The sequence below is a fragment of the Megalobrama amblycephala genome, linkage group LG20 (genome assembly GCF_018812025.1).
Source record: "Megalobrama amblycephala isolate DHTTF-2021 linkage group LG20, ASM1881202v1, whole genome shotgun sequence".
In the NCBI taxonomy this organism is placed as follows: Eukaryota; Metazoa; Chordata; class Actinopteri; order Cypriniformes; family Xenocyprididae; genus Megalobrama; species Megalobrama amblycephala.
In genome coordinates, this window is record NC_063063.1 from 22,483,932 (window position 1) to 22,500,836 (window position 16,905).

Sequence of the window (16,905 nt, forward strand, 5' to 3'; positions counted from 1 at the left end):
AAAAAAAAGAATTATCCAACTTTTTAACATATTACTTCTTTGCATAATTTTCATTTTTAAGGATTAGTTCACCAAAAACTGAAAATTCTGTCATTAATTACTCACCCTCATGAAGTTCCAAACCCGTAAGACATTTGTTCATCTTCAAAATGAAGATCTTTTTGATGAAATCCGAGAGCTTTCTGTCCCTCCATTGACAGTACCACTTTATTAATTTATTAATCAATTTATTAAATAATTTATTATTAATTTAAATAAATTAAAAAGTTAATAAGATTAAAGTTATTATTATATTATTATTAAAATAAAACAGTTTTAATTTAATAATTAATTGCAAATAAACTTATTTTTTATTGTTTGTTTAATTATTTAATTATAATTTCTTTTTTCAATTAACATGATCACTACTTTAAGTATGGAAGAGGATTAGGGCCAAGCAATAATAAAAAATAAAAAAAAACATCTCGAGATTAAAGTTGTTAAATTTCGAGAAAAAAGTCGAGATAAAATGTTGACATAAACTCGTTAAATTATGAGAAAAATGTTAAATTACGAGAACAAATTTGTTAAATTATGAGAAAAATGACGTTAAATTTTGAGAAAAAAGTCGTTAAATTACGAGAATAAAGTCATTAAATTACGAGAAAAAAAGTCGTTAAATTACGAGAACAAATTCGTTAAATGACGAGAAAATTCGTTAATTTAATGACTTTATTCGCAACATTTTATCTCGACTTTTTTCTCGAAATTTAATGACATTTTTCTCATAATTTAACGAGTTTATTCTCGTAATTTAATGACTTTATTCTCAACATTTTATCTCGACTTTTTTCTCAAAATTTAACGAGTTTTTTCTCTAAATTTAACAACTTTAATCTCGAGATGGTTTTATTTTTTTATTATTGCTTGGCCCTAATCCTCTTCCGTATTTAATGAATCATTCACCCAAAAATGAAAATTCTGTCATCATTTACTCTGCCTCAAGTTCTTCCAAACCTGTATGACTTTCTTTCTTCTGCTGAAGACTGTTTGGTTACCCATATTCTTTAAAATATCTTCTTTTATGTTCAGCAGAAAAAAAGAAATTCATACAGGTTTGGAACAATATGAGGGTGAGTAAATGATGACAGAATTTTCATTTTTGGGTGAACTATCCCTTTAATTCTGTACAGTAGCAATGTAATAAAATCTCCCTAGAAGCCTCTACAATATCAGCAAATATGTTGCTAAGCTTTCCTAGAATGGCTAATATAGGGTCGTCCTCCTCTAATGACACTCAATGACATACTCTGTGTCTTTTGGCATGAAATATGGTCTTCCCAATGAATGAACAGACCAGTGACCCTAGAGCCGACACCTCTTTACCCTTTGCTTTTGAGGATGATGAAAATGGAGCCCAAACTGTTGTCATGGAAACTGGGATCATTAGCACCAGCTGTGGTTTGTTTTAAGGTCTTAAGATTCTTCTCACGTCTTTAATTTAGTTGGACTTGGTGTTAAATTACACTTATCAAATGCTTTACTCTCGACCGCGCTTCATCAACACGCCGACATCCTTGTGTCCATCCGTGGATGATTCTCAAACAAAATGGGTAATTGGACAAATTGGATTTGTGTTTTGATCACTTATTTGACTTTAAAGTGGGGTCATTTGTAAAACCATTTTTCAGGCTCATTTGGTTTTTACGTGCGCTCAGCCATGGAGTTTCACTCAAGCTGTAGGAGGGTTTACAAATAGTGTCACCGCAGGTGATGTGATATAACAGCTTTACACCACACAGAGATGCTTGGTTATGAATCTATGCTGACATCAGACTGTTGGGATTAAATCTCAAACCTCTTTACTGTGTTGGTGACTCATCAGTGTGTCCTAGAAAGCTGAATACTGAGAAAAAATAAATAGATTAAACTACTAACAGAGGTATGAATATCTGATAAATATCAACAAACAGCATCAGTTGGCAAAATAATATATTTTAATATCATGTCATATATCAATATGGTGTGTGGAAATGCTGTGAACGCATCAAAGCAGATGGTATGAGTATATGCGAGCTCATGATGTGAAAATAATGTCTAGTTGTGGTAGCCAGAACACCACAGGAATCTGTCGTTAGGGACCAATTGAAGGAACTTAATATGGTTCAGTTGGATACATGACACACACAGACACTCATCAGTTTTAGGTTTCATTCTTCTACAGTCACCATCATTTCCATAGTGATGAGCTAACAAAGTCTATGTATCTGACAAGTGAGATTACATAAGAGTTTAAGGCTGTAGCATGCAATCCACACTTGATATGACACCTGGGTAACTGATGAGAATCCTTGAATGGCATAATATGCTGAGGTTTTCATTGGATTTTTGTTTTTGTGAATTTGTCAATGGAACACACAGTGCAGTGAATTGGTCTGAGAATTGACTGTGATTATTTTCTGGTGTGGTTCATTAATATTGGCAGTTCAGCATTAAAATACCATTCTACTAGTACTACCATGGTTTTCTGGAACATGGTAATACTATGTGGTATTGTTTGAAGTAGCTTGGCGTGCCATATAAGTACAGTAGTACATGAATATGTTAATCATTTACAGGGGTGGTTCATTATGATTTCACTTGTTTAACTTTAGTTAGTGTGCAATGTTGCTGTTAGAGCATAAACAACATCTGCAAAGTTAGGACGCTCAAAGTTCAATGCAAAGCAAGATATTTTCTTTTAAAGGTGCCCTAGATTCAAAATTTGAATTTACCTCGGCATAGTTGAATAACAAGAGTTCAGTACATGGAAAAGACATACACTGAGTTTCAAACTCCATTGTTTTCTCTTTCTTATGTAAATCTCATTTGTTTCCGGACTTCCGGAAAACACGCGGATCTCAACATAGCACCGACTGTTACGTAACAGTCTGGGTGTACGCCCCAATATTTGCATATGCCAGCCCATGTTCCCAACATTATGAAAGGCATTAGACAAGGGCAGCCAGTAACGTCTGGATCTGCACAGGTGAATCAACAGACTAGGTAAGCAAGAACAACAGTGAAAATGGCAGATGGAGCAATAATAACTGACATGATCCATGATATCATGATATTTTTAGTGATATTTGTAAATTGTCTTTCTAAATGTTTCGTTAACATGTTGCTAATGTACTGTTAAATGAGGTTAAAGTTACCATCGTTTCTTACTGTATTCACGGAGACAAGAGCCGTCGCTATTTTCATTTTTAAACACTTGCAGTCTGTATAATTCATAAACACAACTTCATTCTTTATAAATCTCTCCAACAGTGTAGCATTAGCCGTTAGCCACGGAGCACAGCCTCAAACTCATAGAGAATCAAATATAAACATCAAAATAAATACTTTACTCACATAATTCGAAGCATGCATACAGCATGCATGACGAACATCTTGGGTTATATTAGCTGTGTGAACTTTGTAAATGTGCTGTAATATAATTGAGAGCTCGTGTGGCAGGGAGCACGCGAATTAAAGGGGCTGCGCGCTGAAAAAATCAGTGCATAGTTAATGATGCCCCAAAACAGGCAGTTAAAAAAATTTATTTAAAAAAATGTATGGGGTATTTTGAGCTGAAACTTCACAGACACATTCAGGGGACACCTTAGACTTATATTACGTCTTGTGAAAAAGCATTCTTGGGCACCTTTAAAGAATTCTCTGTTTAAGGACTACAACAAATGGCTGGTAGGGACTACAACGAGCTTTTTTCCCGGGTTGGTGACATCACTAACCCTAAAATTTACGTAAACCCTGCCCCCGAGAACACGCAACAAAGGGAGTGAGGCCATGTTATTGCAATACAGTGTGTAACACGAATGCAATAGCATGTCATAAAAGCAAGATAACAACATGACAAGTTATAACCGTAATTAAACTAAACCATACCTGTTCTATCTTCATGCAGTATATATTCTCTGGCTCTGTAGGCATCTTACAACAGTTCCCACATGAGCAATTTATTATCATGACAGAATATGCTAATCAATGACTTTAAGATAGTTAACTTCACATCAGCTACATAAATTCATCAACTAACCATTCAGAAACGTCCTGTTGCATTCTACATGTTGTCACTTCTTCTTGAGGCTCTCCATCATTGTCCGACTCCGTTTTGAACATAAAAGGCTGAACAGTTTCTAAAATTTTCAGTGAGTCTGCGTGAGGTAATTGGCGCTGCTAACACAAGCTCTTGAAACTCCGCCCTCTTCTTGAGAGCAGCAGCTCATTTGCATTTAAAGGGACACACACAAAAATGGAGCGTTTTTGCTCACCCTCAAAATCTGAAAAATTTAACATGCAATAAAAAATTATCTGTGGGGTATTTTGAGCTAAAACTTCACATACACACTCTGGGGACATCAGAGACTTATTTTACATTTTGTAAAAGTGGCATTATATTTTCAAAAATGGGCACGTCTTTGCCCTGTGGACTTTCAGAAAATCAACTTAAATGAAGTGTATCTACACATTGTCATTTTGACCATTTTGATCATTAGGACCTTTATAAAAACAAAAAGAAATGAAATTCGTTTGAATAAAAATCAACCCCTGGGGCATAAAAGTGCATGTCAGTGGAAAAAACACCCATATATCAAAGTATTACTATCTGATATCATCATTGTACTTTTTGTTGTTCAGTTTGGCTTGTGTATTTTCCTTAGGGAGTTACTTTAAAATTCATCTCCATTTTGTCAATAAACAAGTGCTGCCGAATTAATGTAATCTGTGTGCAGCACATTTATGCAATTTGTTGACTGTTTTCACAAACTGGCTTCATATATTTGAGCTCGGTTATCAGAATGGTTAAGGTTTTTGTCAGGACACCATTAAAATCTGTTGTAAAACAGTGGATTAGCTATAACACCGAATTCATAAATGTTTATTTGATGTCTGCTTCAGAGGAGGTTCTCTTCGCAACAGTCTCTGAGGGGAAGACAATAGCAGCGCCGTCTTCATGCAGTTTTAATTGTAAGTTGAGGAGACAGAACAATGCTGTAGCTCAGTGGATGAAGAGCTAGAACTGCTGCCCACCAGCTGATGGTACAGAGAAACCAAACACCCCGCTTACAATCCTAGTGGCATACGGTGCACGTGTGTGTGTTTACATTATAAACCTCCAGTTTACAAGAACAGACTTTAAGATACTTTTATACTTTACAGTTTAATGTTACTTGAGGTGAATTTTCATGCATTTAACTGACTTTTATTCATCTATGTGGTGCAATAGTTGGTAATTTATTTTTTTTTATGCTGTGTTCATTACTGTGAAACTGTTACAGACATGACTCACTAGAGAAGCTGTGGGAAGTTTAATCAGAGCAGTTCAAATGAGAATTGAGAGGAACTGAGATGATGGGCTATTTAAAATATGGTATTACAAAATGGATAGAATTGCCTAGTCATAATTTGTATTCCTTCTTTAAGTGATTTCTCTTTCATACTGTACCAAATTTGTCCTTCCCTTGTTTTCTACACTAAAAAATAAATAAAGTTTAGGCAAATATTTAATATATATGAATGTGAACAGCATATAAAATTTCCATCCTTTTGGATTACACAGTTTTACCATTAATAAACGAATGCATATTTGTCAGTCACACATACAGTAAATGGAACAGGCAAACTCAAAAAGTCATGGCATAGTTTATTATTACCTTTTATTTAAATAATAATTAAATTAATGTATTAAAATAGCTTAGAATCAGCATTAATGTTTTCACTGTGAAAACAATAAAATGTATTCAGTTCACAAGTATGAACATGTTTAAAATATGGCTACATTGTAAAAAAAATAAAATATTTTCATGATTCGTTAAAACAAAATTTTTTTCTTTTGTCAAGTCAACTTCAATAATTAAAGTGGTTGAGATAACAGAAACTCAAAATATTAAGTTAATTAAACCAATTGCCTTCATTGTATTAACTCAAATTTTTAATTTCAGTGAACTCAAAATTTTAAGGCAACCAGGTAACTTACTTTTTTAACTTAAACCAATAATTTTCAAAAAAGAAATTGGATTTATTGATGATAAATTTATAAACCTGGTTATTGTGTATATAAAACATTCACTTTATATAGTATTACAGAAATCCTACCTGTCTCTTTCCTGTTTCATTTATGTATGACTGACTGAAATTTCATATGCAATTCAAATATGTAAAATCTTAAATTTAGGCCTAATTTTTTTTTTGGGATTGTATGAATGAAAACCACAAACGCTTCAAGATGTGTGTTCTTGTGAGGAGAGGTTTTGGTTCTGTCCTCATTATCTAGTGTTTTCTTTCTCTCTGGGTGTCAGTTATCACCTGAGGTGTCTGTTTCTCTCTTTCAGGGTCAGTGCTGCGTGACCACGACCGAGGGGAGACGTCGTCACTGTCGGAAGTGAAGCGCTTCCCTCGGACTGTGAATTTAGAGAGCCGTGTCCCAGAGCTTTGGAGGGATCGAGAGGCTCTTAGGAAGACCATATCCGTCGATGACCGCCTTCTTCAGCAAACGCCTAGTGAACATCACAGACTCCTCAGCCGACTGGAGAGGGGCAAGAAGAAACTCAGGAACATCAATGTGAGTGGTAGAGACGTCTCATATTGCTGTCAGATAGAGGTTAGATATAGACACTTTAAGGAATTCCACATTGGTCAAAGTTACAAATGGGCCCTTTGTTGCTTGTTTATTGCAATGTCTTGTTTGTTTACTCGCACATATTCTTGTGTTTAAGGACAGCTCTTAGCTTTATCCACCTTTGTAGGCGGATATTGATGTAGCACATACAGTTTTTTGACAGTTTCACAGCTGCTGCGTTATTGCCGTGAGGTTCTTCATAGACGTTCAGTTGTGTAACCGTTCGAAAAAGAGGTATGCTTGCCCAGAATTCATCCTGTAGTTTGATCATGGCTTTCTATTCAGTGAACACTCATCTGTCATCCTACACCAGTGAGTCAGTGCTTTGAGGACGCATTGCCTTGTAACCTTACATTAGGGACTTTTGCAGAACATGAATTCGATCTGCATACATTTGCCTTATTTAAAAAGCTACTTCTGTGCAGTTCTGTGAAAGATTTTATGTATAGGCTACTGTATAAATGTATATGTTAAGAGAGGATAGATAAAGAAGCGTTTGTAATGTATGCTTTTGTGAGCTGGCCTCAAATGATCATGGTTATGAATAGCAATGAGATATGTGCATTTCGAACTTCTCAGAATGAATTGATTAAACCAAACTTTATCTTGTTTAAAACTAATTCACCTCGTAGCCAATCACCTACTACAGAACTACAATCCCATGAAGCATTGCGAACAGCGTAATCTAATTAAAAACGAGAAATATAAAACTACTCATTTACAAATGTTAATTATATATATATAAAAGCAATATACTTTAAGTTTATTGCAAAATATGCATATATATCTATATGCATATTTGATATATATATAGTATTTTGAGAGTGTAGAGAGATCATTTGCAGTGCTTCATGGGAGTGGGCAGAGCTAAAGAGCTATTTTGGCACATTTTACTTTTTTTGACTCTGATTGGTGTGATTTTCTGTACAGAATCATGGATAATTTAGTTTTTCACTAAGAATTCTGCTATTAAGCACGATTATCTTAAAAATAAGCTGAAATAATACGGGCTGACAGCTTCAGAAGGCGCCAATATCATGGATTAACAACCTTGTAGCTAAGTTTTTACTTTCAGAACTTGACTGTTGCACTCTATAGGCGGTGCTCCGTATTCTGTAAAAATGAAGACTATCTTTTCCGAGTTTGACAGGACTAATGAAACCTAAACGATTACCCTATTGATATTTAAAGGTGCCCTAGATTATGTTTTTAAAAGATGTAATATAAGTCTAAGGTGTCCCCTGAATGTGTCTGTGAAGTTTCAGCTCAAAATACCCCATAGAGTTTTTTTTATTAATTTTTTTAACTGCCTATTTTGGGGCATCGTTATAAACGCGCCGATTTTATGCTGCGGCCCCTTTAAATCCCGTGCTCTCCGCCCACAGAGCTCACATTTGCCTTAAACAGTGCCTTAAAGTTTACACAGCTAATATAACCCTCAAAATGGATCTTTACAAAGTGTTCGTCAGGCATGTGGCATGCATGCGTCGGATTATGTGAGTATTGTATACTGTTATATTGTTTACTTCTGATTTTGAATGAGTTTGATAGTGCTCTGTGGCTAACGGCTAATGCTACACTGTTGGAGAGATTTATAAAGAATGAAGTTGTATTTATGCATTATACAGACTGCAAGTGTTTAAAAATGAAAATAGCGACGGCTCTCTTGTCTCCGTGAATACAGTAATAACCGATGGTAACTTTAACCACATTTAACAGTACATTAGCAACATGTTAACGAAACATTTAGAAAGACAGTTTACAAATATCACTAAAAATATCATGATATCATGGATCATGTCAGTTATTATTGCTCCATCTGCCATTTTTCACTATTGTTCTTGCTTGCTTACCTAGTCTGATGATTTGGTTGTGCACATCCAGACGTTAATACTGGCTGCCCTTGTCTAATGCCTTTTATAATGTTGGAAACGTGGGCTGGCATATGCAAATATTGGGGGGGGTACACCCCGACTGTTACGTAACAGTCGGTGTTATGTTGAGATTCGCCTGTTCTTCGGAGGTCTTTTAAACAAATGAGATTTAAGAAGGAGGAAACAATGGAGTTTGAGACTCACTGTATGTCATTTCCATGTACTGAACTCTTGTTTTTTAACTATGCCAAGATAAATTCAATTTTTCATTCGAGGGCACCTTTAAACCTATAACATTTTACATAGATAAAATTTAAACCTATCATTTTTATCTCACAATTCTGACTTTTTTCTCACAATTGCTAGTCTATATTAATTCTGAGAAAAAAAAGTTAGAATTGCAGGATATATAAATTCACAATTCTGAGGAAAAAAAGGCAGAATATCGAGTTTATATCTCACAATTCAGATTTTTCTTCTCAGAATTGAGATATATAAATTAGAATTGCGAGAAAAACTCGAAATTACCATTTAAATTCTTTTATTCCATGGCTTCAATTGATTTCCACTTCAGATCTGTCATTTTCTACCACCTAGTAGGCTCTGCCTAAAAAACACATCATCGCTGTTTGCAAGCACCCAAATGGTCTATTTGTGACAACAGTGACGATAATATTACAATAATATAAAAACCAACAATGCAGTGTTTTGTTGCGAAACATCACTACTTTTTTTTTTTTTTTTTTTTTTTTTGGAAAAAGTAGCTGCTCTGCTCCTGATCTACTGTTGCGCTGATAAATAATGTATGCTTGTAGCGACTTTTTGTTGATCACTCCCCAACATTGTTTGGTCGAATATAAACACAAATTATCCAGAAATTCTGCTGATGTCAGGAAGGAAATATCACTGAAAACAATTAAATGGATTTCATAATGCAATTGAACAGTAACTAAATATTGTGAGGTATCAGATCCCTTTGCACGTCAACAATGTTGAATATCAATGGTGTGTGGAAATGCTGTGAACGCATCAAAGCAGATGGCATGAGTAAATGCATGCAAGCTCATGATGTGAAGATAATGTCTAGCTGTGGTAGCCAGAACACCACAGGAATCTGTTATTATGGACCAGTGAAGGAAATTTATATGGTTCAGTTGGATACATGACACACACAGACACCCATCAGTTCAGGTTTCATTCTGCTACAGTCACCAGCGCTTCCATAGCAATGAATGAAGTTGGTTTCTTCTTGTTTCAAAGTCAGATTACGTAAGGTTTTAAAAGTGTTGTATGCAAGACATAATTGTGTTGACACCTCGGTAACTTAGAGAATCTTTGAATTGCATAACAGATTTTCCTTGCTTGTTCGTGTCGTTAAGTGTAATTGGGCTGTTCTTGAAAGCAAAATTGATTGTGATTATTTTCTAGTGTGGTTAGTTTGGCTTGCATTTCTTCTTTAACGAGTTCATTTAGATCTCAGGAGATGTCATTAAACAAATGTTGGCGAAATAATATAGGCCTACCACTGATATCATCTTGTGCGCACTGCAATTTATATAATTTGTTTCAAGATGGGCTTTATGTATTTGAGCTTGGTATTCACAATGGATAAGATTTTGTCAGGGAACACATTAAAAATAAAAAAGCATTTGGGGAAAAAAGGTGCTGGGGACAGTGGCACTGTAACAAGTGTTCTGTGTTTGATAAAATAGTGTATTGTATATTGGTTAATTTTTACATAAGTGTAATGTATTGCTCGGGGAGATCAGGTCTGTAGTCAAAACGTAAATGTAGAAAATATATAGGTAATATTACAGTTAGAAATAAATTATGAAGAGTTTGGGGTTGGATTTATATCAGTGTTTTACTTTTCAGTTTGTTTTGTCATTTCATTGGGATAGATAGCCATGGAAAAGCAATAGAGAAGAACAATGTGTGTCTGAGAACTGTGTGTGGTAAGAAACATTGCTGCTGTCGCTGTTCGTCACTGATGACAACCACAGTGAGCCCATCAGAAAAACATTCAAAATGTCAAATTCCAGCACCATTATGGTTGCATATATTTATAGTTGCAAATCTGTGTTGAGAAGATTCCAGAATTACTCGTTAATGCAGTGACAAATATCGCCCATATGAGACGCTCTATGATACTGCTTGCTTTTAAACAAAATGAAGAATATGGTATCCTACAAGGCACTTTATCCCTGAGATTTCCCTGCAGGCCAGGTAGTAAACGTCGCATATAAACTTTACATATGTACGTATGTTTCAGTAAAAATGTAGATGTAGATCATCTGGAGCTAGAAGCAAAATGCTTGCTTTGAATATACACGTCTCATAAGAATAGAGTTCATTCAACATTGTATCATTCCAAACCTGCAATCTGAACTGCATTTATGTTACATTTTTAAAAATGAAAAAGCGGATTTTCAGCGATGCCATAGAAGGACCATTTTTGGTTCGTCGAAGAACCTTTCAGTGAACAGTTCTTAAAGGATTAGTTCACCCAAAAATGAAATTTCTGTCATTAATTGCTCACCCTCATGTCGTTCCACAGCCATAAGACCTTTGTTCATCTTCAGAACCTCTCAGATTTCATCAAAAATATCTTAATTTGTGTTCTGAAGATGATCGAAGGTCCTTGTGAAACGACATGAGGCATTTTTTTTCTTAGTGTGAAGAACAATTTAAAAACCTAAAGCTTTTTCCATTATAAAGTAACTTTTATGCAATGGTAAAGTTCCATGGATGTTAAAGGTTCTTCATTAAACTATAGATGCCAATAAATGATTCTAGTCCGTAGAATCATTATGGCAAGAGTATGTAAAGAAAATCTTCTTTGTCTTTGTGGGTTTGGAACGACATGATGGTTAGTAAATAATGACAGCATTTTCAGTGTTGTGTGCATCTCCACCCTGGCTAGCAAAATAATAGGGCTCAAGGCGCATTGATAATCTGCATACGTTATGAAGATTGAGTGGAAATTTACATTCCAGCTGGAGATGATTTCCTAAAAGTTTAACATAAATTTCATTATTCATACATTCCTAACTCTCCTATAATTTCTTAACAATTGTTCCATGAAATTGCTCTGTGACCAAAAATATGAGAGAGTTGTGCTATATTTAAGTGTGCTTGTTCTGTTTTCAAACCATGGGCAGAATATTTATGTCACCCAGGTGTTTTTTACACCTTGCATGGCATGATAAAGCAATGCGTTTGAATTCTTTGGCCAGAAGGATTTCTGAGAAGTGATGTGGATGTAAAAAAAAAAAAAAAAAGAAGAAAAGAAAAGTGTGTGTCCAGTCCACAACCTAAGTTCCGTTTTTTCATTCCCAGAATGCTTCTGGATGAGTTGTCAAACTTTATAGCCCTATGGCAGGAGAAAACACAGTTACACAGATATTCCAGAATTTTTCCCTGCTCACAGCTCAGGCATGACTGCATGGAAAATGTCAGTGGAGAGCTCCTTTGTTATGGTGAATAGTAAAGCCTTTAAAATCGAAATGTACCTGAAAGCGAGTCTGGAAGGCCGTCTGCAGCACTTTTTCTGCAATTATGTTGCCAGGTTATGTCAATCACTCTCAGCACCGATGGCCATAAAATTCAGGAGGCTAGAAGATTTGTTTCGATGCTTGAGTTATTGTGAAAGTCTTGATATTCTGACGAAAGTATGAATCAACGAATAGATGGTGATCTGTACTGAATCTATAAGAAAAACAACTATACGAATCAGTTAAAGGATTAGTTCGTTTTCAAATGAAAAAAAAGTAAAGCGCAAGCTTTACTCACCCTCAAGCCATTCTAGGTGTATATGACTTGCTTCTTTCTGATGAACACTCTTGGAGATATTTTAATAAATATCCTGATGCAACCGAGCTTTATAATGGCATATAATGGTGCTTCCATCCACATCCATCCATCATAAATGTACTTCAAACAGCTCCGGGGGGTTAATAAAGGCCTTCTGAAGCGAATCGATGTGTTTGTGTAAAAAAAAATATCGTAAAATATCTAGCTTCCGTCAGACCGCCTTCCGTCTTCAAGTTACTAAGAAATTGTAAACTGGCGTCTTGTCAGTTAATTTTTTTCTGCAAGTTGAATAGGGAAGGCGTAGGACGTAGCGTAAGCTTTTTGAACTGCTAGAGTTTTACACTTTCTTCGTAAGTAGAATACAGAAGGCGTTCTGGCGGAAGCTAGATATCTTACTTCATAACTTGTTAAATATAAATTTTTTTTTTTACACAAACGCATTGCTTTGCTTCAGAAGGCCTTTATTAACCACCCCCATCCATCCATCCATCCATCCATCCATCCATCCATCCATCCATCCATCCATCCATCCATCCATCTATCTATCTATCTATCTATCTATCTATCTATCTATCTATCTATCTATCTATCTATCTATCTATCTATCTATCTATCTATCTATCTATCTATCTATCTATCTATCTATCTATCTGTCTGTCTGTCTGTCTGTCTGTCTGTCTGTCATAATTTATTTAAAAACCCCCAAACTCAATATCGCTGTCATAAATTTGCTTATTTTCTTATTAACCTTGTAAAAGTAATGTTTTAAATTATTCAAAATCCTAAAACAATCTGTTTAGTAGGTTTACATAACATTTAAAAAATAATATTCTGAATCCAAAATTTCCATTGCGCTCTCAGACTCTTTTCTTTTGAACCCTTCTATTGTATTGCAGAGAACTGCAGTATTGCAGAGAAAAATCAGACAAAAGATATGTTGGATGTTACAGACCGATGCAATAATTTATTGCCCTTGGTTAAACATGTTACCATGGTGCTTGGTTAGTGCTGGTCTGAGGGTAAATTCTTTTAGCTCAAGGGGCTCAAAGCGTACAATGTAATGTGATAGAAGCTCCAGAAGCTTATAAAAGCAATCATTCCAACAGCTAGCTCCCAGGAATCTGAGATACATCTCATGTGTTAATGCTTTTGGCATTATTGGGTAATTTACTCAAAAGCTTTAGACAAAAGAACATCTTTGATAAATGGACCTGCTATAGTTGCTTCTAAACAACCACTTGAACCTTCATTCATGCTACAATAGCATCTCCACGAACATCTACACAAGATTGTGTAAAGGATTTCAATCAGTGCTGATTGATAATAGCATAGCTTCTCCTGGGCTTTCGTCTACATGCAATAGCTATCATTTCAACTCCTGCAGACCTCTTCAAAATTAATGTATTGTACGCTACAACTCGCCACCTTCCAACCCCTCCTTCTAGTGCCTCTAGTTCCTGCGCTCCAGTCCAGCATAAGATCTACATTCTTGCTAGGACTTTTCTGGGATGTTTACCTCCAGACTTCTCTCAGACGTTCTGTCCTCTCTCCCCTCCACTCCCCTCCTCCTGGTTGTGGCGGTCTCTGGCAGCGCCTGCCGGATTCCTGCATGTCTATCACTCTAATCAGGCGGCCAGACTCATTACAGAGTCCACTTAGTCAAGCACCGCCAAAAAGAGAACTTGCCTGCTGTCTAACGGGGGAGGGCTATTTTCTTTTCATTTGGATGGGGTGCAGTGGTCTAGCCCAACAGACTTGCTTTCTACAGGTTTTAGAGTGCCCTATATGAAAGTTTACTTCATTAAGAGACCATAAGGGGGCAAGCTTGCCCTCTCTCTGCCGTGCCGAAGCCGCTGTCTAGCCCAAGGTGATGAGCGTGGGCAGAAGACGTTACAGAACAATTTCAAAGCTGTGTTGTACCCAAACTTCGTAATAGTTTGGATAACAATGTGCGGCAGCCTAGTTTGAATGTCTGATTTCAGATGTTTATGAATGTCTTGTTTGTGTGGGTGGAATCAATTTAGCAGCACATTAAGAGAGAAAAGAAAATGCCAGTTATGGAGAGGAGAGTTGTGCATTTGATGCCCAGAATTTCAGTCTGTTTTTCATAAATGATTCATGTAGTTACCATAAAGTATATAAACTATATAGTAAAAGGTACAGTGGGGTTCAGAATGATCAGTGAAAAGGCTTTTTTTATGCATCATTTTCAAGTTTAATACTAAATGCATTACAACTCATGTTATCAGTAATTTTATGCACTCAAAATAAAACCTGATCCAAAAGAGCGTCTAGTGCTTCAATGGAAGAAAGAACATCTGGTCACATGATTAATGGTCTAGAAATAGTGAGGGTTTTTTTTGTTGTTGTTGTTTGTTTGTTTTACTTTTTGTCATTTTGAATATTATAAGCTTTTATTTGCAGATTTACATGACAAATTTTCAATGTGATCTCAGAATATTGGACCCTACTGAAAGACCATGGTAAAAATTACTTTTATTTTTGGGGTATATGGGGTACATTAAAGTTACGTTCATGTAAAATAATACAAAAACTTTTCACATTTCATGCTTGCATTTAGGTGCTCGATATATAATGTGTCAAGCATATCAAACCTGATCAACATCAAGATTTTATGTTAAAATGTATATGAACGTATTAATTTTCATCATCCACTTTTTGCCTTTATCACTAGTTTATTTTAAATGATTAAATTAACCAAAAAATCTCTCAATTAATATAAGCTCAAAAAAGCTGCATGTAATTATTATTAAATAATTCTGAGTAGGACAGTTTGAGAATTTAGCATGTAACAACTATCCATTTACATATGCAACATAAAAGTTCATTAAGTTAATTAATATTGTAGCCATTAAGTCATTTTCTTGCATATATCATCACTTTAAAAGTGATTTCACACTTGCATAACAGCTTGTTGCAAAGCAGTTATTGAAGCTTCATCCTGATAGCATAAGAATTGCCAGTAATCGTCATAAAGGGAACGCACATGTTTTTCACACCAGGCTGGTGCGTTCCTGCACCACGGCACCCTAATGAATAATGAAACGGCACAATTTGCTAATGTGTCGCTGAACGCCTGCACCATATGAAAGCCGGTTGTCACCTAGACATATAAAACGGTTGCACAGGCCATGAATTTCAGCAGTCACTTAATATTGCTGCCACAAGGGCTGCGAGCTGCCAGGATTGGGCTGCCAGGGGCATCACCACAGCCCCCTCTTCCTCCCAGACCAGAAGCGAGATCTGGGCTATGAATGCTAGCATTGCTCCCCTAATTGGGCCTGGGAGAGGTTTAACAACCATGCTACAGTTTACTCTACTGACAAATAGAAAAATAAAGGCCTTGTTCAAATTAGCACAGTGAAGTGAGAAGTTCTAGAAGCCCTTGACTGTCTTGGCTGTCAGCTCCGAGCTTGCCTAGCTTAATCTACAGAAAAAGGTTATTTGAGTTCAGTTCAAGCTATTCGCTTCATTCATTCCATCCAGAGGTGAAAACAGACTTCAGTTTCAGCCGAGTATGATCCTTTAAGCTTGCATGAGCAGGGTCAAGAAGCAGAAGACTCTGTGAGCAGTTCAGAGGGCAGATTAGATAAACCAGGCGTCCATAATGATTCTCTGGCTTCAAAGCAATTAGCATTTAAATGCCCTGCCCGTTTACTATGCATCTTGACTGAGCCGTATATAAAGTAGTCAAAGTGAATTATTAATTACAGTAATTTGAGGTCACACACCTTCAGCTTCCTCGTGGGCTGCAATTATATCTGCGCTCACGCTAACTAATTTGTCCAATTAGCATGCTACCAAACACCATGCAGGTTCCTTGATCTATATATTTTTTTCTAAATATGTCATGAAAACCATTTATATTTATTCATGTGGATTTGCTGTTTTAAATGTAACTGCTCAAGTTTAGTGTTGTCACCTTAAAGGGATAGTTCACCCAAAAATGAAAATTTGATGTTTATCTGCTTACCCCCAGCGCATCCAATATGTAGGTGACTTTGTTTCTTCAGTAGAACACAAATGATGATTTTTAACTCCAACCGTTGCCGTCTGTCGATCGGTTTGTGCGATAAACCGAACAGTATTTATATCATTTTTTAACTCTAATACACCACTATGTCCAACCGCGTTCAGCACTCGTTAGTAAGGTCTGATTGCGCTCTGACAGCGGCAGTGATGTCTCGCTCTCATTGAAGTATAATCGAATGCTGAACGCGGTTGGACATAGTGGTGTATTTGAGTTAAAAAATTATATAAATACTGTTCGGTTTCTCGCACAAACCGATCGTTTCGTGTCTTAGGACATCAATGTGTCGTCACGAGCCGCAGGGTTTAATTTGGACTTGTCTATGCATGTTTTATTTACTCTTATAGTAGAAGTTCCCATCCACTAGCATTATTTGACTGACAGACGGCAACGGTTGGAGTTAAAAATCATCATTTGTGTTCTGCTGAAGAAACAAAGTCAGCTACATCTTGGATGCGCTGGGGGTAAGCAGATAAACATCAAATTTTCATTTTTGGGTGAACTATCCCTTTAAGTGAGATATA

General features: G+C 36.0%; 1 protein-coding gene across 6 annotated transcripts in view; it reads left to right on the forward strand.

Moving 5' to 3' along the window:
- Positions 1 to 16,905, forward strand: part of ankfn1 (ankyrin repeat and fibronectin type III domain containing 1) — a 98,532-nt gene that overhangs the window by 12,080 nt on the left and 69,547 nt on the right. For 5 of the 6 annotated variants that reach the window (XM_048170494.1, XM_048170496.1, XM_048170499.1 and 2 more), the window contains one exon: positions 6,357 to 6,586. In XM_048170494.1, the coding sequence (XP_048026451.1) occupies positions 6,357 to 6,586 (230 nt within the window). Of the gene's footprint in view, positions 1 to 4,916; positions 4,993 to 6,356; positions 6,587 to 16,905 lie in introns of those variants that run through there. The other variant, XM_048170501.1, reaches the window with a different exon arrangement.